Source organism: Leptosomus discolor, chromosome 5, assembly GCF_034619465.1.
Source record: "Leptosomus discolor isolate bLepDis1 chromosome 5, bLepDis1.hap2, whole genome shotgun sequence".
NCBI classification, from domain to species: domain Eukaryota; kingdom Metazoa; phylum Chordata; class Aves; order Leptosomiformes; family Leptosomidae; genus Leptosomus; species Leptosomus discolor.
In genome coordinates, this window is record NC_141395.1 from 38,811,396 (window position 1) to 38,837,096 (window position 25,701).

Below are 25,701 nucleotides of genomic sequence, written 5' to 3' on the forward strand. Positions count from 1 at the left end.
CTTCCTTTAATTTGCTAACAGAGGAAGCCTGATAAGATATAATTTGCTTGTTGATTTTGGCGCTTGCTCAACTGAATAAAAATGATCCCCAGGAAGTGGGACTTATAACCTGGCTATCCCTGATCAACAGAAGAAGTGGGAAGGAGAAAGGGTATGGCCCTGGATGCACGTTCAGATAACCCTTCCACCACTTGTTTTGCTTGGTTCTCCCCTGAGACAGAGCATCCTTGCTGGGGGCAGCTCAGGAGGAACCACAACCCATGGATGACAGAGCCTCCTCTTGCGAGAGACTATTTTATGCCTGCTCCTTCCTTGTGATCAAATCTCATGACTGTCTAGCTTAAGGGATCTGGAGTTTAGGGAGAAAGTGAGAAGACTAGCAGCTAGATGCAGTGTAAACCACTACACAGATCACTTGCAACCACACATTTCTGAGGCCGAATAAAGCAGCAGTTTGGCTGCTTCTTTCTCCTTCTTTCCCTGGATTCTACCCCCTTCCAAAATGCGCTGGGCATCCTCAGGTATGCAACCAAAAATGTATTCATCCTGGAAATATAAGTGATCCAGCATCTTCAAATATAATTAAAAGAATTTTTTTTAACTTGCATGCCTGCTTCCTGGTACATGACTTGTTTGGCAGTGTCAGATGATCATTTGCATTTAAATAGAGATATTTAACAATAAAGCAAGAAAAGGCTGTCAGTTTCCTTGTTTTCTCATTGGGAACTCAAAGTGTCTGTTTCATTGTTTTCACTTTTCTCAGCTGCACAGACACAACAAGGAGCTGAGCTTGTAGGCAGCACACCTCTGAATTGCATTGTCACATGTCCTTTTGAAGGTCAAATATACTGAGAATGAAAAACCAAAAAAATCCCTCCCTCCAAATAGTGTGTCTATATTGGTTTGTTTGTTTACAAAGAAAAATAACTTTCTTTGCTCTCAGTATGAACTAGACCAGATTCTGCCCTCACATAACTCAGTATTTCACCTGTTTTCTCCCACTGTAATATGGACAGATTGCTATCCATTAAAGATCAGCTCTGTAAATCTGACAGAAAAACAGTCCCATGGAAGTCAACATAAGTATCAGAAGCCCAAGGAGCATTCATATGAGGAACCGGTCTCACGACTAGATTTGTATATCAGGCTTAAACCACAATAAATCTATTTGTCCTAAGACCGATGAGGTCCTTGAAATAATTATACTACTTCTCACAGATCTTTCTGTATGTATTTCTTAGGAGTTTTACATTGTAGCAAGCCAACAGATGTGAGAAAAAAGTATTGAACAATTTGTGGCATAAAATAAATATTCCTGTCATTCCTTGTGTCTCTAAAATATTGTAAACCCCTTCAACATATAGCAGTAAGGGCTAAAAGAAATAACTAATAAAGAAGTGGCAAAGTATGAAAGCACAGAAGTGTTCTTCCTTTTGTTTTGATGCAGCAGACAGTAAAGAGGCAGAATGCCTTCCTATGATTTCCTCCACTGGTCCTTGACATCAAAAGATGCTGAGTGCCCTGAAGTCCTGGTGGCAATTGGTGGGACCCAGGAATGCTCAGCAGCAGTAAAACAGCCTATCTGTAAGAACTCATCATATATGTTCTTAGTACAATCAAACAGTGATTCAAGAAGTAGCTGGAATTCGGCCAAAAAAAATTTCTGCCAGGCTGCACCTTGTAAGCGCTCCTTGCTCATTCACTTAATTCTTGCACATTAGTGAAAGCACATAAAAAAGTCGGGTTTTTTTATTTTGCTAAGTGAGATAAGGAAAGGAAGAACCTGGAAAAGTCACCTGCCACATTACAGATCTGACACCAGAGTACATTTCTGTTCCTGAATAGTAGCATTGTTTTGCATATGCAATGACATTTTATTCATCAGATTGCCAAGGAGGAAGAAAGGAGTTAAAAGGAGGCTTATGTAATTTTTACAGGGTTTGTTATGAAATCTGAGTTTAGAAAGAGCAGATTCCCACTGGAACATGAGAATTAATTTTGCTTTGGCAAATTCCATGCAGAAAACCAATGGCTCATCTCCTGGGCTCATCTCCCCTTGGCCAACACTACCGCAACAGATCTTCGTTATGGACTCTGGTGCAGAGTATTGTTGTTGTAACTTCCAGGATAGAGTTTTATTTGCAGGAGATGCTTGCAGGAAAGTCACCAGCAGAAAACATTTGCTCACTGGCTTGGGAAAGGCCAAGGTTACTTCATCCTTGTGCTTTCCTGAGAATTGAAAAGGGCTTTCTTTTGGCCCCAGACTGACTTTATTATGTCAGGAACAATAAAACCACAAAGGATTAAGTTACTGACAAGACAAGAAAAATGAAGTCCTCCTCTTAGCTCTAAGCTCAGTGTAGCACAGAGAAGAAACACTGCTTCTTCCCCATCAGCTGTGCCAGCTGCCTCAAGCAGACCTCTCTCAGTAGGAGAAGGAAAGCAGAAGAGAAGAAATGGTCTCACTTTGCACAAAGCTTGCATTTACAGATGGTTTCTAGGAGGTTAATAAATCATTAATAAATGTTAGTATATCTGCAACACTGATACTGAAGTGCTAATTATCACAGTGAAAATGAATTGGCTTTGATGGTTACAAGCCATGGTTATAAGCAGCCTCTTCACTTATCTAATGGTCTAAAATAATTGATTAACTGTCAAAACACCTATAAATCATTTATTTGCTTCCATAAGCTACTTATAAACTCATCCTTCACCTAAAAAATTCATTCCTGCAAAAATGCTAGAGGTGTCATACAGATGTTTGTAGACATAACTAGCCCTAAGGTCCAAGAAGTTCCAGGTATACTCTGCAGCAAGAGTCCCAGTTTCTTCTTTCCATTCCTTAGATGGGGCAGAAGGTTTAAATGCACTTGTGTGTTGTTTTTCTAGGCAGCTAAAACTCCTTGGTTTTATGTATGAAGAGATAACAAAATCAAAACATAATTCAAATACCTCAGCACAGCATTAACGAGAATTAAAGATACTACTGTTGTGATGGATTGTTCTGCCTTTATCAGGCTGTAATGTTTTCTGTGTCCTTGTCTGACTATTCCCATTGTCACATACTCATTCATTCAGACTTCTTTGTTAAGTAAAAATCATTTTGCATTTTCTACCAGCCCTGTGCTAGCCTTCAGATCTCTTCTATTGATTTGAAAGTTAATTACCTAACAGAGACTCACACTTTTCGGCAGGAGAGACACATGTTACAAGAGAAAGTAAAACCTTCTGTGAAAGAAGAAAGCGTCTTATAGAAATACCTACTGCTTATTTTCTCTTCCCCTCTGTAGAACTATTACGGGTTACAGAAATCTAAGGGTCAATTCCTCTACTGCTATCAAATTATGTTGCCTTCACTGATGCCAGATGAGTTCACCTCAGGATGTATCACCAGTTTTCCAACATAAGATTAGTCCTAAAAAATTCAGGCTCTTCTTTAACAAGCTGTACCTGCACTGATGTTGTTACATTTATTGTGGTAAATGGCAGCACTTCAACTGACTTTTCTGTCTCGTATCTGTACCATTGCTTCTACCCCGAAGTCTCCATGCCCAATAGAGCTACCCTGCACAAATATTCACTCCTTACAGTAAAAACTCACACAGTGTTCACCAATGATGAGTACTTACACTGCAGAAAAGCACAGCACCTTTTGCGGTTAACATCGTCCATAAGTCCAAGTTTTCTAGGGCTCACCCAGTTACTGCCAGGTGTGTGCATCCGGCATTTGGGGACCACTGGGGCTCCATAACAGCAGAAGCAAACTCCCTCTAATGATTGCTTCCAATAGGGACCTCCAACTCTGCCATTCAACGCCTCTATCCTCCTCTCATCTTACTGAGTAGATAAGAGGACAGACACACATAAATGCAGAGGGACTCGGGCACAGGCAGCTGAAAAGAAACTGGCATGGGAAATAGGTCTGGGAAATGAAAACAATCCAAGAGATATGCCCTGAAAGACAGGCACGGAAAGAGATATGGGGACAGTGTAAGGGAAAGTGACGAGAGGGAAAAGAGATAAAACAGAATCAGCACCGAACAAAACAAAACCTGAACAGCAAAGGGGGATGCATTTTCTTGAGTAACATGGGATGAAGACAACCCTTGTGCATGCACAGCGACCAGGGATCTGGTGAGAATTGCGAAATTACAGAATACCGCTAGATACGCTGGTGGCAGACAGTTTTGATTTTAAGAGAGATTGGCCACCAGAGGTAAAGGAATAAATGGAAAGTCAAGAAGAGTACGTCAGTAGCACCGAGTGGGCTCAGGCTGTTGGATTTATACCTATTGCTGACAGCTCTGAGCTGATAGGAAGCTCACTGTAACGTTACTTCTGCTGCTACAGAAAAATGTCTCCAGGCCACAGTAACAACTACAGAAAGGGACCTGAGGGGGGTAATGAAGACACTGGTTATTTTTCTCTGTCTGGAACTGACAGCACTGGTAAGGCTGTATGACTCGATGCATTAATCGGGGGTTTAGTCATCCACACAAAATAAAAACCTTCATATATGACATAGTCTAAAACTATGCACAGAGCAATGTAAGTTAATTTCCCCCTACTGTGGTGGTGAATTAGTTCCAATCAGCATCAAACGCCTTTCTGAACACATACACAGGGATCCTGAACAAATGGGAAGACAAGAGCCAGAAGGCTAAAAGGATAGGTCAAGTCATACCTGCTGCTTGGCAGGCTCATCAAGAACAACAAGCTCTCAGGAATCTTTCCTTGTAATCATTATTGTTAAAAAAAAAATATTGCCCTCCAGTAAGCCATAGATAACTGCCCATCCTCACACACTTGCAGCAGGACCTTTGTTCCTGAACAGCTTGGTCCCTGTCTAATGGGGGTCTACACTGGGGTCAAAATGAAACCCCCTCCCTCATATGGACCATCCTCAAAGCACAGATCACAACAACCCTGGACCCCTTCAAAATACAGGGGTAGCTCTTATCTTCCTGTTCCTGTGTACAGAATGAGAGCGATGTTCCACTATCTGTAGATGTTAATGCTCAACTAAGATGTGGGGTTATGCATCCTGCTTTCTCTTTTGCTTATTGTGATGAAGACTCGCCTCCCAGGAGAGCAACACAAAAAACAGCCTAGGGGCCGTTCTCTGGAAGGAGAGAGCACAGAGCAGGTAGCCGTCCCTCCTGATGACAGCTCTCCCAACAACACAGGGAGCTCACTGGCCCTGAAGGGAGAGAGCTGGACACAGCACACAACCATTCTTGGGTTCTTGCCCCACAGCTCAGTGGTTATGATCACTGGAGAAGGGGTACATCTAGGTATCAGTCCATGCCCCTAGGACTATTTCTGTATCTTACCTGATGATTACTTAATACTCAGAATTTCAACAGAAAGAGTAGAAAAGACCCCAACTCAGACCAACCTGGGGCAGTTTCCACTGGAAGGTGGGAGATTGTGATACAGATTTGAATGCCTTCAGGCGAGATAGGAAACTGAACCCTGCTGCCCCACATCCTGGGGAGCTCCTAACCTGCTAATGTATTTCATAAAAGGGGAGAAAAGTCCTTCTTATTGAGGAAGTTTGAGCATGAGCAGAAAACAGGTCTGTGAGGGAAGGTGGCAGGCAGGCAGGCACTGAAGATTCCCAGCAGACAGAGACCATAAAAAGCCAACATCTTCTATGCCTTTATATTCATTTCAGCATCTCCTCCTAGTTTGCTCCTGGCAGGTAGTATTTTAATGGACTCCATCCTCTGCATGGGGATGTCCAGAAGTGCAGGAATTTCATACCTAAGAAGCAGCCATTGCGATGCCTAACACTGTGACACCCACACCCTTCCTTGCCTGAGGAAACTGCCCAGATGCTTCTTAATTCTGGCTCACAGCAACAGGTGCTTCTGTTTGTGGTGTGACAACACATGACACCAAATAACACAAACAAGCCAAGCAGCAGCAATTCCTACTGAATGCAGCGATCAGATGTGCACCCGTACCAGTGCCTGTAATAAATCTTAAGCCAGACATCTGTCCTCAGGTGCAGCAGCAGACTTACTGCCTGATACATAATCTTGGCTGAGAACTAAAGGATGCAGATACAGGTTTCTGTTTTGGACAAAAAGTGTAACACTGGGCAAGAAATCTCCGCACTGTTAGAGGAGATTTTCAAAGGAGGTTCTCAACAAACTCAAAGACACACTGAAAAGTAAGTGCCAAAGCTAGGGGTGTTCTTGTGTGTGGTAAATACCAATTCCTCCACCCCTCAAACAGATCAAGTCATTCAATACCACATAAGTCAAAATAATGTCCTGTAATAATGTTCCTGTAATGCTGCCAAAGCAGTAATAAAGTTTGAACAGAGGGGTATACAGTTTTCATTTTTTAAACAAAGTAATGACCTCAAAGAAATGAAATGAGAAGTCAAAATTGAAGTGGCTTCAAAAATTCACTTTACTTTTTCTTGATGCCATGTAATATTCCTAGAGTCTGACTGGGTGAAGTTAGGTGCTAATGTTTTAAACAGCTTTTGACTCAATTAGATGGAAATACTAGAAGGAACACCACATTCCCATGAAAACTGGAGTCCAATTTTAGACAAACTTTGGATAACTATCATAATATGCCTACTCAAATGTAATTGCTTATTCAAAATGTATCTCTGGCTATTCAAAACAAAATTGATTATTGCAAAACAATACTTTGACAACAGAAGCCCTTTCTCTATTGGAAAACAATACTTGGGCATATACTCTGATATTTAGATTCAGTGTTTCCTGTACACAAATATTTGATGAAAATAATCATACAAATAAATATCAGACTGCAATTTCGTGGATAATCTTCAGCTAGCGGAGATCTGCACAGAGGCGGTGCTGTGGACGTTCTGTGACTATAATGTAGGTGTAGTAAGACAAATTTGGTAGGAAGCTGTTCTCATGTGTACCAATTTTTATAAAAACACTTGAAAACTCTGGATTAAGTATCTCACTGAAAATATTCCCAACATTTCCTCTATGCCAGAATGCTTCACTGATGATGACTTTTATGAGTTTTTGAAGGTACATTACAAGTTCCAACACGAGGACCAGAAAGAAGATTTTGAGATGTGAAAGCTCCTTCAAATACTAGCCCAAGGAAATTGGAATGTGGAGATCCTATACACAGGGACAGAAAGCGTGAGAGACTGCAGAAGCATAAAATACACTCTTGTTTGCTTCGCTACTTTCTACACCTTGTCCATTGCTGAGCAGGCAGAAACTTCCCTTCTGTCTGAAGTCACTCAGCTTCATTTGAAGCCACAGCACTGTCCTCTTCCGTGCAAGAGGTGTGAAAGGATCAGAGAGAAACCCCCAGCACAGCCCCGCGTTTGAGCAGACCAGGGGCCAGAGCTACTTAGCCAGGCTGTCCACAAAAGCAGGACAGGAACTTTAGTGACAGTTCTGAGAACTTCTGCCAAAAAGGCATGTGTAACAAAACCCTTTAAAAAACGCAGATATGATAGCAGTAAAGGCTTGGGGCAGTTTTGTGTTTTATGCAAGCAACAGAATAGTCTGTTGGGAGAAGCTGGCTGGCTAGTCCCAACACTGCACCCACCCACTGCCACCGAGCGGTACACCTACCCGCATGCTCTCTGCAGCAGCATCAACCAAGCCCACTCTGAGCTGGTAGCTGGGATGTGCATCTTGCAGATCTAACAGACAACTTCAAAAGGCTGGGAGGCACACAGCAACTTCAAGAACCAGTAGATGCAATTAAGGAGGAGAGAGCAAGCGGCTGCGTGGTGCTTAGTTGCTGGCTGGGGTTAAGCCATGACACCCTGGAAGTATTCCACATGGAAGGAGCTTTCACAAAACGGTTTAGTTATTTGTAGCTTTTAGTGAAAAGAACAGTTTCTCCTCCTGGCTTTGCTACGGTGACACCGACAGTAGGGAATATATTCTATACCGAGACCACCTGTCTGTGGAAGCCCTGTTTGCTGGTCTCCAAACATACACTTAAAATGTTAATTGAACTTCAAGTAGTAACCTCAATGAAAGGTTATAATTTAACAAACTCTGCAATAACAAATGCATTCAGGGTATACTTTCTGGAATGCCATTTTCTCTGTAGGTGGTTTCCAATTTAGAAGTATGCCAGAAATGATACACTGGCTATTCTGAAAGTTGGCTTTAAGCGTGAATTAGTCACTTCCCTCTTTTCTTTTTGCCAGCATACATAAATATAGTGCTGCTACTCTGGCCATTTGTAGAGTAAAATCCTTGGGCTTTGAAAAAGTACAAAATATCTTGCAGGAGTAACTGGACAAAACACAGTTATCTCACCTGTGTCTTGGTACAGAGGGCTGGGGGTTTGATTTACATGTACTAATTACTTACACATAATTGTCTCCTGTACAGGAGCATCCACTGGTCTAAAGGAAAACTTCCCTTGTACTTATATCTACGCTGTATTCAGCTTCCCAAATCTTTACTAACCAATGGCACTTTACACCTGAGGGAAAGGACACCATTCTCCCTCCCACTCTGATCCAAGGCTCCCCACTTCACCAGTGTGGCTTCCTGATGGTAGCAGGACTGGTCCTGCACGAGAGCCTGTTATGGATGGGCCAGCTGGAAACACTGACTCTGTTTAGCCACAGCACTACTGAGAACTAACGGAAGGTTGGGACTTTTGGGAGAGATTGCAAGGATCTAAGGAACCCCTATTTTTCACAACTATCAGATAGTTACTTCAGAATTAAATACCCAATGGTTTGACCCAGGTATAAATTTCCAGATAAGTCACTATGTGTAAAAATGATCCTTTTCTAATATTGCGACTACTGGTACAAAAAATGAGTTACTGTGCTCTGTGAAGAATTACAAGGTTACTACTGAACCTTAAATCAACAGGCTGGCTATCCATCAGACCTCATTCTGTAGCTGCAACAAATGCCTGTACACCAATTCACCTAGATCCCCTGCCAGCAACTCCAAACACAGACTGTTAACACCCAACGGAGAACAAAGCTTATCACTTACACAAAATTCCATGCAAATATCAACTTCTGCCTTTTGTGAAACACACTAAAGAATATACTATGTACGCTGAAAGGAATGTCCAGCTCTGGAATCCTCAGCATAGGAAAAATATGGATCTGTTGGAGCAGGTCCAGAGGAGGCCACAAAGATGATCAGGGGGCTGGAGCACCTCCCCTATGAGGACAGGCTAAGAGAGTTTTGGTTGTTCAGCCTGGAGAAGAGAAGGCCCTCGGGAGACCTTACAGAGGCCTTCCAGTACTTAAAGGAGGCCTGCAGGAAAGGTTGGGACAATTTTACTAGCAGGGCTTGTTGCGCAGGACAAGGAGTAATGGTTTTAAACTAAAAGAGGGCAGATTTAGGCTAGATATAAGGAAGAAAATCTTTACTGTGAGGGTGGTGAAACACTGGCACAGGCTGCCCAGAGAGGTGGTAGAAGCCCCATCCCTGGAAACATTCAAGGCCAGGTTGGACAGGGCTCTGAGCAACCTGATCCAGCTAAAGATGTCCCTGCTCACTGCAGGGGGGTTGGACTAGATGGGCTTTCAAGGTCCCTTCCTGCCTAAACTATTCTATGAGTCTATGTACATGGAATCACATGGCTGATTTTCTCCTATACCAGTTTTAAAAAATGTTAGAAGCTCTTCGCCTTAAATCAGCCTGGCATAGAGAGGCATTTCTACTAAATGAAGTTTATACCAATTTGTTCCCATTTCTGCAATATTATAAAGAAGTACTTGTTTAGAAAGTGCATTACTCCTTTTGCTAGCATGTGGGAAACCTGCAGTAGAACGTGGCCCAGCAAACTCCATTGTCAAGGCCAATGGGGTAGCAGGTTAACCTAAATAAAGCAACTCACAAAGACAGTGTAACAGAGAAAATGAAGATGGGGGTGGGGAAGAAGATTATGGAGCTAGCACTGACTCACATAAACCAAATACATACTATACAGAGATAAGTATGTCAAACTGAGCTATAGTGCTTCCAAACGCAACCAGCACAGGTAAGGTCAACCACAGACTGGATTCCCTGCACCAGGAGAACAGAGAGCTGACTTCATAAGCAGCTGTGCAACTGACTAGTCCATTTTCTGTTCCTTCAATTAAAATGCAAAGCACTGACTAAATGGTAAACATTTAATTAGATTTGTCTCTATGTTTCAATATTAATAAAACACATGAAAAATGTATTAAGAGCCAGTTAATTGGGGACTCTCCAAAAGTAGTTGCAAACAAGCAATTATAATACAACTAGGGTGTGGTTCCCCAGGGATCGTTACAGGACTGATGCTTTTTAATATTCCAGACAAAGGTTTAGAAATTATTAAAAAAATGCCAGGCAATAAACCACAGAGATGACAGGAAGACTGAAATCCCAGCAAATTACAGTGAAGAGCAGCCAGTATTAGTGAGGGAGCCAGGTGGGTAAGCTGGAGTCACTCACACAGAATGTCTTTTATGCAACCAAACAGAGATTGCATCTTTCAGGCTACATTTTCTGGAAAACAGGGAGTCTCTAAAACACAGAGATGTCGCACACAACTGCCTGAATAACAGATTCCTCATGTGAAGCTGAAACACAAAGGATACAATTTTTACTTCTACAGGATATTGGTTAAATCAGTAATAAAACACTACATCCACTTTGGTTTCCACCTTCTGAAAGCACATTGAAAAATACAGGTATTTTACACTGACAGGCAACTAAAATTATTCTGGGGCTGGAAAGAAATTCCTCACTGTGAGAGAGGTGAGACCCTCTATCTGTTTAGCTTATGAAAAAAAGATCAGGAGGTGAGCTGATTACATGGTACACGCTGTTTCTACAGGGAGAAAATGCTGGCTATGAGAGCTCTTTGAGCTAGCTGGAGAAGGTGTAAGACGCAACATCTGCAATTTAAAACTGTATTCAAATCAGAAATAAAGGTTCTTTTAATACTAGGGAAGTAACCAGCTTCTTGAGGGATGGCTGGACTTCTGCAAAGCTTCAGACCAGTGCCAGGAGAGCGTACAGAGGGCCAAAGCCCTGTGCTCACTCGTCCAGATGCTGTGGGAGCTCCAGCCCCGCCGGGGCTGGGGCTGCTTCTGAAGCTCAAAGCTGGGTTGGAAGATATGCTGTGGTTAGGAAAGTTACTGAGCTCCATGCCAGGCAAGATGATGATACTTCAGGGCCTCTGCATACAGGAAATCAGAGCTAATGATGTTTCAAGGCTTCTTTTGCCCTTGAAAAAAAATCTATGAATCAATAGGTAAAAAAGAGGGAAGACATTTTAAAGCAGTGTTTCCCTTGAATACATCATGGGATTTACTGAATCACAGGTACACAGCGGAAGCCCAATCCTATTCTTCCCTTGCATCACGTAACAATGTAGAAATATTTCTGCACAGCTCAGAACTCGTGTGTTTTTACATTACCAGGTGCAATTAGATACAAACCAATGACAGAGGAGTGCTACGTTATGAATAGCAAGTTACTGAAATTGTTCTGCTTGAAAAAATGCCTTGCCAAAAATTGCAGCTGTGTTCATAGCTGACAGGGGCTCAGTTGAAAAGCCAGATCAAGTCATGGGAAATTTTTCCACAGATCTCACTGCACTTCAGAGTCTGAGCAGAAATTTCAGTTCAGGAGGATACTTTAAAATGGGCTTGATTTTCACAGAGTTCGGTTTTCACAACTCTGGTCACATGTCAACACGCAGTCCTGCACTTTTCTTGAATAATTTCTTAAAAAGCAGCATTTTCTAAAAAACTTGAAAACGGAAAGTAATTTTTAAATCTTTATTATCCAGTTACCAGCTCCATCATGAACATGCATCCATACAGCTTCAGTATTTTTAAATGCATTATTGATTTATTTGAACCTATACTATTAGCTATGCAAGTGATAAGGCAACAATTCAAACCCTTCAGGCTTTTCTATGAAACAAAATCTCCAAGTAAAGCTCCACTGAAAATTCTGACTTAATACTACAGTCCTTGTCACATCCCACCAAAGAGCTTACCTGGCACAATGAGGGGCTAGTCCAGTTCCTGCTAACAGCAAAACGAAGGAAAACATCGAGGACACAGATCAAAGCCCACGGGTTTTCACTGGACTCTCCCTAAGGCTGGTCAGAGAGGAGCTGTCTACCAATCTAGAAGCATTTTAGGCAAGAATTCCAATCCTCATTTCCCGCTTTATTTCTTGCACCATTGCTGGGAACTGCACCTCGGGTTTCTAGCTCCAAAGGGCAGAGCCCTAGCTCTTCAGTTAAGGGACTAAATCCAACAAGTGGATGTAGCAACAGGGGAATATGTTCTTGCAAAGCGTGGCTTTAGCATGCTTGAATTCAGGGATTATTTTTGGAAGGAGAGAAAACACGTTACAAATTCAGTAACATATACCTAAAGGGAAATTCTGTTCCTTGAGCACTTTTGAGATTCCCAGTACAAGGTGCCCAGCTTAAAAACCCCAGGCTGATAGCACTGATTTCGGGTAAATGGGAGAGAAGGCTGCTTTCAAATTACAATTAACTTTAAAAGCTTCTGCTACAAGGTACCAGTATGGGAAGGCTCTGCAAATAGTAAATACTAGCATTATTTCAGTGTACGAGTCAAAATGCCAGGCACAGAGGATCTGCCCTCAGAGAGCTGAAGTATGCATGGTCCCTGGTACAACATTTGTTTATTATATTTCAGCAGTACACGCTGAGCTCTGTGCCAGCAGCCACTGGCTGTATTCATCTTAATAGTAAGACTGTGTAATTCAAAACCCTCTAACACAAGCTTTTCTGCATGCATTTGATCAGAACATGATCAATGGGTAGAATGCATTTCAGGCTAAAGAAGAAGAAAAAAGGAGAAGCAGCACTTAGGATTCATATGTCTGCAGTATTTCCAGCATAGTGGTTAAGACACCATGGCTTTTCAACTGGCTTCTTAACACTGATGTGACAATGAAAGCCTGCAAAGAAGCGAACCAGAAAAGCTTCATCCCCAGAGTTCATAGGCCATATTCTCTTCTGTCTAGCACTGATGTAAATGAAGTGAATTGCCAGAGTTGGCAGATCTAAGCTACGAAACAAGCACAGAAGCAGGGGACTGATTTTGTTTCAAAGCACCTTCATTTCACTCCACCCTTCCGTCTTCCTCCTCTGCTGACTGCCTTGGAGCAGCAAGGAGGGTTGCAAGTGAAATTATCCCTGAAGTGGGACCATTATCAGCTCTTCTGTCTGGCTTGGGAAGAGAGTAGCACTGGCAGCTTGCAGTGTCTGCTCTCTCATGGGGTGGGGGGGGCGAGACAAACAAGGAGCTTGGCTGAGCCCTCAGTGCACACACATGCTGCTGCACAGGTGCTCCCAGTACGACAGTGCATTTGTACCAACCTGCTAGAGTCCACTCTGGCATCAGCAAAAACACGGCAAGCACTGGGCTCTCCTCTGAAGGTAGGCCCTTGTTCTTTTGGACATGTAGACACCTTGAGGGAGATTTTATGTCTGGTACTGATGGCTGGAAATAATACTAGTGATGCTAATACACCAAACTGTGGTTTAGGCTTTAGGACCTGCTGGAACGATGAAGTATCTGATTCTGACACTCACGGCAGTTCACAGTCGTTTGTTCCTGAAATATTCCCTGCCAGGGAACACTACTGAGGTGGTCACAGTGACACAGTCCTACAATTCCTGGGGCACAAGCTACCCTCCAGTCCTGCCAGTCACGGCTAAACTGGCATATAGGTTGATGCATCTACCCAGGTCTTATATGACCCCACACTTACACAGACTTTACTAAATTACTACTAGTAATGTATGGACTTTGTTGAGATTGACACAGAAGGTTCGGTTGGTTCACATTCCCAGATTGATGCAGCCTTTCTGACAGACCTTCTCCCTCTTCTGTAAAGGCTTTTAGATAAGCAGTAAAACCCACTCACCCTTTTGAAGATATGCTGACATGGAAAGTCCCAGAGGGCTTTCCTTGGCATCTCTTGCCCTTAGGATGTTCTTAGTAAAGTACTTAGTAGTTCCAAGGGACTTAGCCAAGATTCCCATTTGATAGGAGGCACCTGATACTTCAGGCAATTTAACACAGTCATGTAAAATAAACAGTAAATACACACACTTGCTGAATCCAAAAAAAAGCATGAGTCACAGTCTATGCAGAAAAGTACCAAAGACTTTGTAATGCGCTAAGCATCACTTGCAGCAGTGGAAAAATCCTAAGGCTGGGCCCAGAAAGCACCCACACTGCCTAGCAGATTATGATAAGTGACATGTGAGCCAAATTTGAGAAGCATGTACCTTCTTTAATGATACTCTATACTGATTTCCATTTTAGGGTTATAATTCAATGTTCACTTCTCCAAGTCCTTTCTGCACCAGTATAAATAACTTGTCTCAGCTCTTTTGTAAACTACCAGCGTAGCACATTCCCTTTCTCCTACCTTTTGACAAGCAGTAATAAGGTTCCACATTTGAGTGATCTCATTTGAAGGCTTTATATATATATACACACACACACCTATGTGTGTGTGTGTAATACACAGTGATTTAAATGGTGATTTCTGTACCTGAATTTTTTGTTTTCCAAAGCCTTAACACCTTTGTTAAACCATTTTAGCCATTTGTTGGCTTTCTGTATAACGGGGTTTAGATTTTCACCTATACAAGTTGTGAAGACAGATTAGCTAATTTAATCAAATTTCACAGGACTCATAAATAGTATTGAGATGGAATCCAGTTTCTTGGAGAAGGAGACTTAGGTTTATTAAATTAAATACAGTCCAACTGCACTCTGCTCCATCCCACGTAAGCAAAAATAAAGTAAAATTTGGGTGTCTATCTGAATGAAGCTGCCTTGGTACCTAGCTCTCAATCATCACTGAAATAATGCTGTTTGTCAGGTTTATCAAGCACAAATAGCAAAGCACAAATTGTTCCTTCTCTATGTTTCAAAACAACTCAAAAGGAATGAAAAAATGTTTTAAGAAAACTGGACTTAGGTACATACATTCTTTCGTCTTGCTGTGGGAACTAATATTTGCCTTTGCTACTTTCAGGGTGTGTTTCCCAAAGTACTCAGCACTGACCTTATTCCGATCCTTCTAGAGTCACCAGTAAAACTTTTGTTACCTCAAAAAGGTAGTATTGATGTTGGTTGCTTTTTTAGAAGAGTTTATTACCTTGGTGTTGCAGAAGCATTTGTCTTGAAGAACTGGCAAAGGTTAAAAGAAAATCCAGTAACAGAACAAAACAGAGTTACAACCAAGTCTTTTTCTTGTTGAAGTAATGACTCATGAAAGGGTATGGGCATTCCCTAACCTTCAAAGGTTTTATCAGTTCTGCTTAGAAATGATCATCACCGGTGAAGAGGTTTTTTAGTATGCAAATAAGATAGCTGGCTGCACTACAACTATGTCAAGTTTCCAGCCAGAAGGCAGAAGAGATGAGCCTCAGCTCTGGAGTTGGAAGACTGAGGAGCAGCAGAATTTGGCAGGCTCCTGGAAGAAGCCATATCTCAAGTAGCTGTGTTCTGGGTTTGAGGGCAGCAGGTAAGATAAACAAAAGCAAGTCAGCCTTATATAAAATCTATTATACCACAAAGCACTCACTTAAAAACAAGTTGCTGCTTATAAATTCCAGGGATTCATCAAATGCTCTTTAGCCAGAGGCTATTTTTTTTTTTTTTTCTGAATTCCTAACATACAACTGAAGAACTGAAGTTGTTTCTTGGCTGTAGTGGAAGCTAGAGGCATCAGTCATTTTATACATCCTTGAGGGACACCTTAAGATATTGTAAGCAATCCAGAATGTATATCCAGAATGCTCAAAACAGTGTATCTACTGTGACATCAGATACAAACTTTTTCCCAGCCTACACCTGAATTTCAATGTTGATACAACCTGACGGTACTGTTTAACAGCACAGTATTCATTCAGAATGCACTTTATTATATTATGGATACACTTTGTATCACTGTCACCACCATTCAGGAGAATTCATTATTGCTGCAAGAATCATCAAAATACTACTGAATGTGAGTAACTCTAGAGAAGGGAAATAGAGAAATGGATCAAACAAATTAATCAAAGGTTTGAAATTGAGAGCATTAAAACAGAGAGAACATATTAAAAACAGAGAAACATTGGCTTTATTGTGAATAGCATCTCATCCTCTGCAAATTCTCTTTCTTCACAGATGCACACAAGACAACAGGATAACTATTTCTTTGAGGTTCATTTCTCATCTAAAGTGAGAATATCCGTGAGCGTATACCGTAATTACTCCAGCAGCTAATTATGATGCCATAGACATTAGAATTGTGAGTCAAGGACCAGCCTGAGCAGCAGGAACAATTGCAAAGCAAACAATAATGTCTGTGCTTCCACAGCAGCACAGCAGCTTTAGCAATAAATAGAAAAAAGAATACGCAGAAGACAGAAAACAGAAAATGTATCATGTTCACAAAAACTCTCTACAGACAAAGTGTTTTTAGACTAAGTGTTCCTAAAAGCAGTGTAGAAACTTGGAAGAATGCAGGGAAAATTTACAAATGCAATTCTCCATAACAGAGGATCAGGGAAAAATTGTGGTCATATTTGTAATGTTTCATGCTGAGTGGATGACAAGGCTGAGAATGAAACTGGTACTTACATCCTGAGCTGCCATTTGTTGGAACCAAAGTGAAGTTGGAGGCCCAGGGGTTACGCACGATATCCTGCCAATGAATGGTGTCTGCGAAGCAAAGAAATTTGTTCTGGCCAACATACACCCCTCCATTCAGTATTTCTGCATAAAAGAACAAGAGAACATGCATGTAAGACTTTAGACACACAGCTGACTAAATCTATTGCTGCTTTGTGTACTGGAGAGGGCATGAAATTAAAATGCAAAAAAAATTCTCACTGTAATCTACTCACTTAATACTTTGAAAACTGGAGGACATGTAGCTTACAGTATTTGTAAACAGGAACCATTTATTTATATGCAGAAGAAAACCAATGAAGACAGCCACACAGTTGCTAGATGAGTTACTGGGTTTACCTGTTGTTCCAGTGTAATCAAGTATGGAACAGTATTGTTACTTGTGAGTAAAACCACCTTCAAGACTTAACTGACTTCAAAAACACAGCAATCAACCACACTATGCTGCGTTTCATTAGCATATATGAATGCTTAAAACATACAATAAACTAACATGCTCTGCTGGGTAGGAATTTTCTGAGCCCATAGTATATGAGAAGGGTCCAGTCATCACAATCTCTGGAAAAGCACATTTTCTGATCAGACTGTGCTGCTATAATAGCATGATCCAAAATACTCAAATACTTAGTATCTGTGATCCAAATCTCAAATACTATGATCCAAAACTACCACTGACATGCCCTGCTGGAAGCTTGGTGTTGGAGGGAGATGATTTCTGAGCAGATTAAATTTTTTTTTGGTTTTGTTTTGGTTTTTTTGGTTAATTTTCACATTTATATCAGTTTGTTTAAAAAAAAAAAAAAAGAAAAAGGCTTGTTGCCCTGTTTCTAAAGATTCGATTTGTCAAATCTCAACATGAAAATAATCTTAACAGTTGTTGGTTGTAGCACCAGGGTTTCCTCTGGAGCAATAACTTGTTTTTTTTTTTACCCATTAAACTCATTCAAATTCACAATTTCTCTACTTAACCTGGCTCTCGTATTTCCAAAGCAGAGGACAATCCATGTGACTTTCATATGCAGCTAAAACCTCCTGCACCACTTAGTGTCAGACTCAAGCTTCTGCAAAGAAATGGTGAAGGTTAGTTACTAAGGGCACCTTACAATGATATTAAGTTGTGCTATACAGCCAGGAGTGTCACACTTCTCACAGAGACATTAAGAGTAAATCTTGACGTTGGCAGCAATGACTAAGGTCATCTTTTGTTGTTTTTTGGTTTTTTTTAATTTCAAGGTTTACAGGCCACAGCATGTAGAGGAGGTAGCCTCCAAGAAAAGGATGTATTAAATAAAGGATCATCTATAAATACATCCTTCCACCATATTAATCAGTTCAGAGTATTACTATTTCTTAGAAATCTCTGGTTTAAAAGCTTGGCTTTTCATTGAAAAGGGGCTTAAAAATGAAAAAAAGAATAATAATAATCTTATACAGAAACAAGTCCAGATTAGAGATATAGCAATGATCTGTCTGTATGATATTCTTATGATCCCTGAAAAACCCCATACAGCATCTGGTAACAATTCTGCTCTGGGGAAAAAGTAAGACCTAGAACACTTGAAAACACGACTAGTGATGATTTCTCTGTGTTATCCCAGCTATGCAGGATTACCTAATCCATTATGGCCCAGATGTTGATTAAAAATAACGTCTAACAAGCCACGAAAAACTGTAAATTTTACATTTGTGGCTTCTTAAACACTTGCACACAATTCCAAATACTGTCACTATCAGTTGGTACATCTGAACACCTGCCACTGGCATAATTTCTAGGTTTTAGGGCATTCAATCATGACCATACCTATCAAATCTTCTTTCCTGCTAGGAATTTTGATGCATTCTTGTATAGTAGGCCGCATCTCACTCTAAAAGTAATTGTAATAGTTTCCATTTGTGGAGAAAGACTTCTTTCAGCATAAAAGTAACAGGAAGTGTCCCCTCTGTACTATAAGGAAAGTGACAGCTTTCCCTGTGAGTTACTAAAAGCAAACATGGAAAATGCTCTGACCTCCTTCGTCACTAAACAATAAGCATTGTTGCTGCTGCCCTTTCCCAGAAAGGTGATGCAGTATCTTTATTGGCCCTGCACTGTACCATTTTTCACAGGTGACAGGATTAAAGTTTACAGGTCTATTCATGCAGTGAGGCACTAATAAACCTGAATAATATCAAAGATGGGCTCTTACAGATATTTAACAACATCGAGTTCAAAGTTTAGTACAATCTTTAAACTACTTGTACTTGACTCTTCCTGCTCTGTGGGATCCAGATTCTTTCCCTTTCTACCTTCCTGTTCCAGTCTGCTCTCTTTTCTTTATGCTGAGTCCTCGGCATGTGTAAATCAGCCCAGACACACTGGCTTCACTGACTTAAACTCAAATGCATTTTGCAGTTCTCTGCCCTCTCTTAGCAAGAACAACGCCTGGAAAGACCTAATAAACCCTGATACATGTTAAGCAAATGAAGCACAAATGTAGTCAATATACAATAGAGTTACTGTATAATGAACTCATCGCCATATAGTCATCAACTCATCTTAATTTACAGCACTGAAAGTGGGAGATAAACAATAAACAGGAGGAGAAAGGCAGGCATCTCTGCTTATGCAGACAAGCTAGCAAAGGAAGTCAAGCAAAAAGAGGTTTCTTCTCCTGTTTGCAACACCTAAAGTGCCTCTTTGCTGAACCCTTCCTAAGGCTGGAGCAGAAGAGAATAACAAGTCCCCTAGCGAATGTTATTTCTACTGCAAAGAAGCTAGTTTCTGCCAAAGAAGCACCAAAAAGGACCGCCCCCAGTGGAATGTATTTTAAATATCATTTTGGGGACAGTATTTTTGTCTTCTAAAACAATTTTTTCTGACATTGGAAGATTGTTGGTCTAAGTACAACACTGCTGCCTGGGACAAGAGGCAGAGCACTCAGCTCTAGCAACTGCTGCCTGAAACACCTACTGCACTGCGCTGGCAGCAAACGTTACCCTTGGACTTCTACACTGCTCAGGGACAGAGTTACAAAAGGGGATTCCGAAGCACAAGTCCCACTAGCTTTCATTGGGAAAAGAGTTTCTAAAGGTGTCAGGAAATTTTGGGTGCCTTCCTGTAAGGTACTGATGGCCACACTCAAGAGTACCACAATCTCACATTTTGGCACCATGGCTGCAGCCAGTGCTCTGAGTGAAGGAGTAGCTCCAAGGTCTTTTGCCACTTGATTCTGAAGTGAATGCAAAATCTTATCATCTTCCTTATTAGGCACTACTTCACCGGCTTAAAAACAGTGTAATTCTGTAACCAAATTTATACGAAGATAAACCAGCAAGTCCACTTGCCACTGATTTCTGTAATTATTTTGCTTATTGCTGCCAAATTATAGAATCATAGAATTGTTTCATTCGGAAAAGACCTTTAAGATCGACAAATCCAACTTATATCTGCATATTATTAAAATTCTATTAAATAGTTATTTATTCAGGAAGCTACATCAGAGATGTATTATCCGTTACATCTGCTAGTTTTTTGCTTCCATTAGCCCAGTGATGAAGCAGAGCTATTACCACATAACTTCGGTAACCTACCGTACAATAGTTACAATACTAACTGGAGAAATGGATACACACAGGTGTCTGCCAACTGTGAAACACAAGTATCTTACACTTTCCATAAAGTGCCATGGAACACAGATAGGTACATCATACACAATTTATACTTAGCCTGCTAAGTTCAAAAAGGGGCTAAATTCGTAACATCTATTCTAACAGAGTAAGTTTGACTGGAGTCAGTGAAAATGTGTTAACAGCCATCAGAAGCCTAAGATCACTGCAAATAAGGCAAAGGGACACTAGCTCTGCAAATGTGTTGTCTGTTTAGACTGGAGAAGGAAAGAACTCCTCTTCAGCCATCTGTTAAAAGGGCATTTTCTTCTGCTGACTTTGTCTTGTGTACAGTATAATCCCTCACGGTCTGTTATCTAATTTCTAATGTGGATTAAATTGGCAAAATATGTTCACTTTCTGCAATGTATTCTGAAGTGCAAGTAACTTGTGTGTGTTGATATGCAGTGGGGGCCATAGGCACCTATTTAGCAGTAGAATCTAGTTCTAAAATTGTTACAAAATTGGTTATAAAATTGCTATTGCTATTCAAGGTTGCAAATTAAAAGCTCTTTGGTGTTATGAAGCCAGCTGGCATGATGAGCTGGAAGAAGACAGTGAGAGGGAAAAGAACTAGCTCTAAAGTGGGCAGAGAAAGGGGGAGGAGCTAATTAGGAAAAACTGTTGGGCCTGTCCAATGTAACCACTTTAAAAGCAAAACAGAAGATATTTCATACCTTCCAAATGGATTGTCTACTATGGAAACAGCTGTTCTTTACAGCACATTATATACAGGTATGCTCTGCACACACGTATTATATAATGCATGTTGATGATACCTCACTTCCCAACGTCAGCCTCCATTAGAGCTGAAGCATCTTTGCATGCTGACACTGTTGGGTCTTTACCATCATCACCCAAGTGATGGGGATCTCCTGTCATATACTGTATCACTCCCAAAACACTGTCATAGTTCACCCAAGATGCTGAATGCATCTGAAAATGGCTTTGGCCTGGAAATTTCGTGCCAAACCAAGTGTTTTGATCTCTTAGCACAGTTGGTTGCTGATGACCCACTGGGAAAGCACTTCAGGTCCATCATTAATAAGCTATGTCTTAAAGGGTAATGAGAACTGGGTGCTTTAGGAGACAATAGCTCATCCATCATCAATCAAGATCTGAAGTCTTTATACAGATGATTTAAGAAGAGCTGGACTGTGTCAAATTGAAATGTCACATTTGTATTGGGAGATGGGGGGAGCTTGGTAATGAAAATGAGAGTTTTAACCTTCTCCATTTCAGCTCAATGACCATACTCAAAAGCTCATGGATGTGGAATCTGTGTACCAGCTAGAAGCCCCAGTCAGCCTTCGATCTAAATTATACAATTCCATGTAAAGATTATTTGGGTCATTAGCTGGAAGTCAGTTTCAAGGCTTGATGGTAACGGCAAGATATTCTTTATTTCTATCAAAAGCAATCAGTGTTATGTGCAGCCTGTAGGGCTGTACTTCCAACTGCTCAATAATTAAGAACACTGGATTGTAGCACCAGAGCATAAATCTTCCAAATCTAGATACCTGTTTTGCTGCTGAAATAAAAATGGAGTAATCTGATTACCTGTCACTGTGTTTGTACCTTCACCATTTCACCGCAAATGTGAGTGAAGATGGGCTCACAGGGTCCTTGTGAGCCATGTAGCTACTTCATTAAGGGACAAGACGCTCTGGTCAGTGCTTTATTTAGCAATCTCCCCAAAGGGAATATCTATTTCATGAACAGGTTCAGCCACATAAAACCAACTCAAAGAAGACATTCATACCTGCTCGGATTGTTCCTCTGTCTGTGCATGCTCTGAATTCTTCCTCCTCACAGACTTATTAGAATTAAGACAACACATCCTTTAGCTGATTACTTTGTAAAAGGAAACACCACTGCGAATTACCCCAGCCCTTTGTGATAAACACACCAGAGTTACAATATGTGTTCCATGACTACCTTATTCTCGGGAAAGTACAAGTCAGTGTGCAAGTTTGCATCAGGCTAACAGGCCCCATTTCACCTTGCACCCTGAGCAGTTACTGAGACTACTGGGCACACAAAATGCGGCCACATGGCCCCAAAGGGTTCAGTGCATGGAGAAAATCATCCAAAGTACTATGGAAGAGAGTAGAAACAGCTGAATCAATCAAGTAACACAAAAAATCTTCACTCATCCAAAAGGGAAGAAAACAGCTGGGTATAAACTCAATTTAAGATGTGCTTTGTTTCACAAGAAACAGTCTCGTTCTTAAGTGTTTGTTTTGTTTTTTGTTTTTTTTTTTTTTTAACTCAATACACTTGGCTTGTGCTAAAGGAAATGTCTCTCTCCATAATCCAGCCAGATTCACTTGTCCTAGTGGCTGCTCAATTTAACCCATCTTGGAATGATCACAGCAGCTTCTGCGTACCTGGATCTTGATTCCCCAAAGCATTTAGGCACAGGTTGACATTTAAATTGCCTCCTTCCCCTCCATCCTGGAGAAGGCTTCCTGCTCCTGTATTAATCACTCAGCTTTGACAATGGAGAATAATAAGATGTACTGATTCCTACCAACTCTACTTTGTGTAACCGTACACTTGCCATCAGCATCCCATGTCCTTGATGCTAATTAACAACAGGGTAGACCTAAAGGCGTATGACCAGCCTTAGCTCCAGCATCTCCTTTCCAGATGTTAACTGCAGAAGCAGCAGTGGCTGTTTACAATGCTACCCACCTCATTTGTTTGCTGCTTTCCCCATCACTAGCTTTTGAGAGCTGTTTGACCCTGTTGACTTTGCAGGTGAGGCGCTTTCATGTAATATGTTGACTCTGTTACAGGGATATTAATTTTCAGGAGGAGATGCTAATTGCCTCACTTCTTTGTCCAGTCAAATTAAAATCCTGATGTTAGCAGCCAAGTGCTTGATTTACTGTTTTCTTAATATAATTTTGGGGGGTGCAGGCAGATTAACAGGTGTAAAACATGTGGTTTCTTGTGGGTTTCTCTGAATCAGGGAGCAAGGCAGAAAAGGTCCTGGTGGTCCTTGTGGGTGGTAATATGGTCAGCAGTGAACCCATGCAGTGAGGAAGGGTGATCACATAGTGGGATGCAGAAGCAGAGCCTGCAGGTGAAGGAGGCGATGATGCCCATCTGCTGGGCACTTGCGAAGGGGCATCCGAAGCACTGGGTCTATTTTGGGCACCCCAGTGCAACACAGTTGTTGCCAAACTACAAGAGAGTCTGGGGAAGGACCACTATGGTGGTTAGAGCCTGGAGGACTTGCCACATGAGGAGAGGTGAGAGGACCCGAGCTTGTTGAGCCTGAAGAAGAGATGGCTGGGGAGGAGGGACACCTAACTGCAGACTGCCTCTACCTAAAGGAGGGCTATAGGGGAACAGAGCCAGACTCTTCTCAGAAGTGCACAGCTAAGGACAAGAGGCAACGGGTACAAGCTGCAACATGGGAAACACTGATTAGACATCAGAAAAATATTCTTCACAGCAAGAGCGGTTAAGCACAGGAGCAGACTGACCAGAGAAGTGGTGCTATCTCCATCTCTAGAAATTTTTCATAAACAATGAACAACCTGATCCTTGTCGGAAGTTAGACCTGCTCTAAGCAGAAGACTGGACCAGATGACCTACATATATCCCTTCCAACCTAAATTATTTTGTCCTCCCAGGATTATTAATCATCTACTACCACAGTACTTACAACACTCCCTAAACAATCCATTCTCTCAATTTTTATAAAAGCATACTTCATTTTAAACTTTTATCTACTGAGAAGCATTCGGTGGCACAAAACACCCATCTGGAAGATAACATGTATTTAAAACTATGTCGCGTGTGTGTGTATAACGGAGTGCTACAGTATTTGAAAAACAAAACCTATGTCACTGTTGCTGTCCCCATTTCATGCAAAGGGGACATCTGGACTAAGAACCATTACAGCTTTCAGTATGAAAGAACTGTTGCCCTTCGATCTTTTGATTTTTGTTAGCAAAAAGGAAATTGTAATCATTTAAGTCACTGTAGTGAATCACTGATGAGTTTCAAATTACTGTCTATGGAGAGCATGACACATCGCTAGCTCACCCCAGAAGGCACACTCTTGAGCTCAGTAAGAGCAGCAATAGGCCAACAGTCAGAAATGAACAGTCATTTCATTCACAGGAGCCATGGCTTAACATTCAGGTAGCGCAGCACAACCTGATGGGGATATCTGTGTCCCAGTTAGCAGCGCCTGGGAGGTGAGCCACTGTTGCAGTGTGCTGCTATGTGCCCCTTCAGTGAATCCTCTAATAAAACACCATTACTTGATGGTGCTTGCCTTTCAGTTGTTCCAAAATCCATGCCTCTGAGGATGGATTTCAGCAAGGAAGCATAGCTGTGGGCATCTGATTATTCAAAAGTTATTAAAACCTGCTGAATCCAAACCAAATCATGTCTCTTTTGCCCTGTTCTTACTCTTCAGCAGAAAGTCAGCAGAAGGTCCAGAAGGGGAGATGATGTGCAGCGCACTGGGCGCACAAACTAACAAACTCTCCCTGGTGTCCCAGAGGGCTCCAGGAAGCCTGGAGGCTCTGACAGATACCCCAGTACTGGAATTCATTTCTGCTGTCTGGTTATCTTTAATGTTGAGCATCCCATGGGACATAATCTGGTGTAATAACCCAAAGCAGCTGTATCAGAGCTTACCTTGCAGTCTTTCACGACTCATACCCTGCTTTCTGTGTAAGGCATCCTCCAAACTTGTTCAGTGAAGACTGAACAGACCTGCTGGGTCACTTCTTCTGCTCTGATGAAATACTACCCATGTCCTATAGCTGCAACAGCTCCCTCATCTGTCACACACCCCAACCTCTGCAAAGGTGCAACAACAATGTACAACCAAGCCAACCTTCCTGGCTCACCATGATGGCTTCACATTCATTTTTCCTTGTAACTTCTCTAGAGCTTTTGCTGTGATTGAAGCATTTCTCCAGATGAATGATTTCTGCTCCTGAGGGGCAGTATGTCTATTTGCCAGCCCTACAACAACATGAGTGGGTTCCAGCAGAGTTTCCTAGTGCCTCCAGGATGTTTCCATCGGCTGCAGATTCACCCACAAACTCTACAGAGAATCACCAGTCAAGGCTTCCTGGTGGTAAGATTGCAGACTGATCCTTCAACCATCCTCCTTTGCCTATGACCAGCTGTTCTGCTAGTTCAGAGTCATGGTGTCTGATACTGGGACCTAAACCTTACTGTCCCACTGCTCCAACAGGGACTTATCCCACATCCTTCCTTCCCTGATCTCAAGGGCAGGCAGCCAAGAATCAAGGTAGTCTGAAGAAACATGGGACAGTAGTGGAGAGAGAGCGTCCTTATTCCAGGCCAGAAAAAATGGAAGCTGGTGCTTGGAGCCAGTG

At 41.6% G+C, this 25,701-nt stretch overlaps 1 protein-coding gene across 1 annotated transcript in view; it reads right to left on the minus strand.

The window, feature by feature from the left end:
- ERBB4 (erb-b2 receptor tyrosine kinase 4) overlaps positions 1-25,701 on the minus strand; it is a 393,477-nt gene that overhangs the window by 190,553 nt on the left and 177,223 nt on the right. Inside the window, exon 4 of the mRNA XM_086465988.1 lies at positions 16,628-16,762. Within this exon, the coding sequence (XP_086322114.1) occupies positions 16,628-16,762 (135 nt within the window). The remainder of the gene's footprint in view (positions 1-16,627; positions 16,763-25,701) is intronic.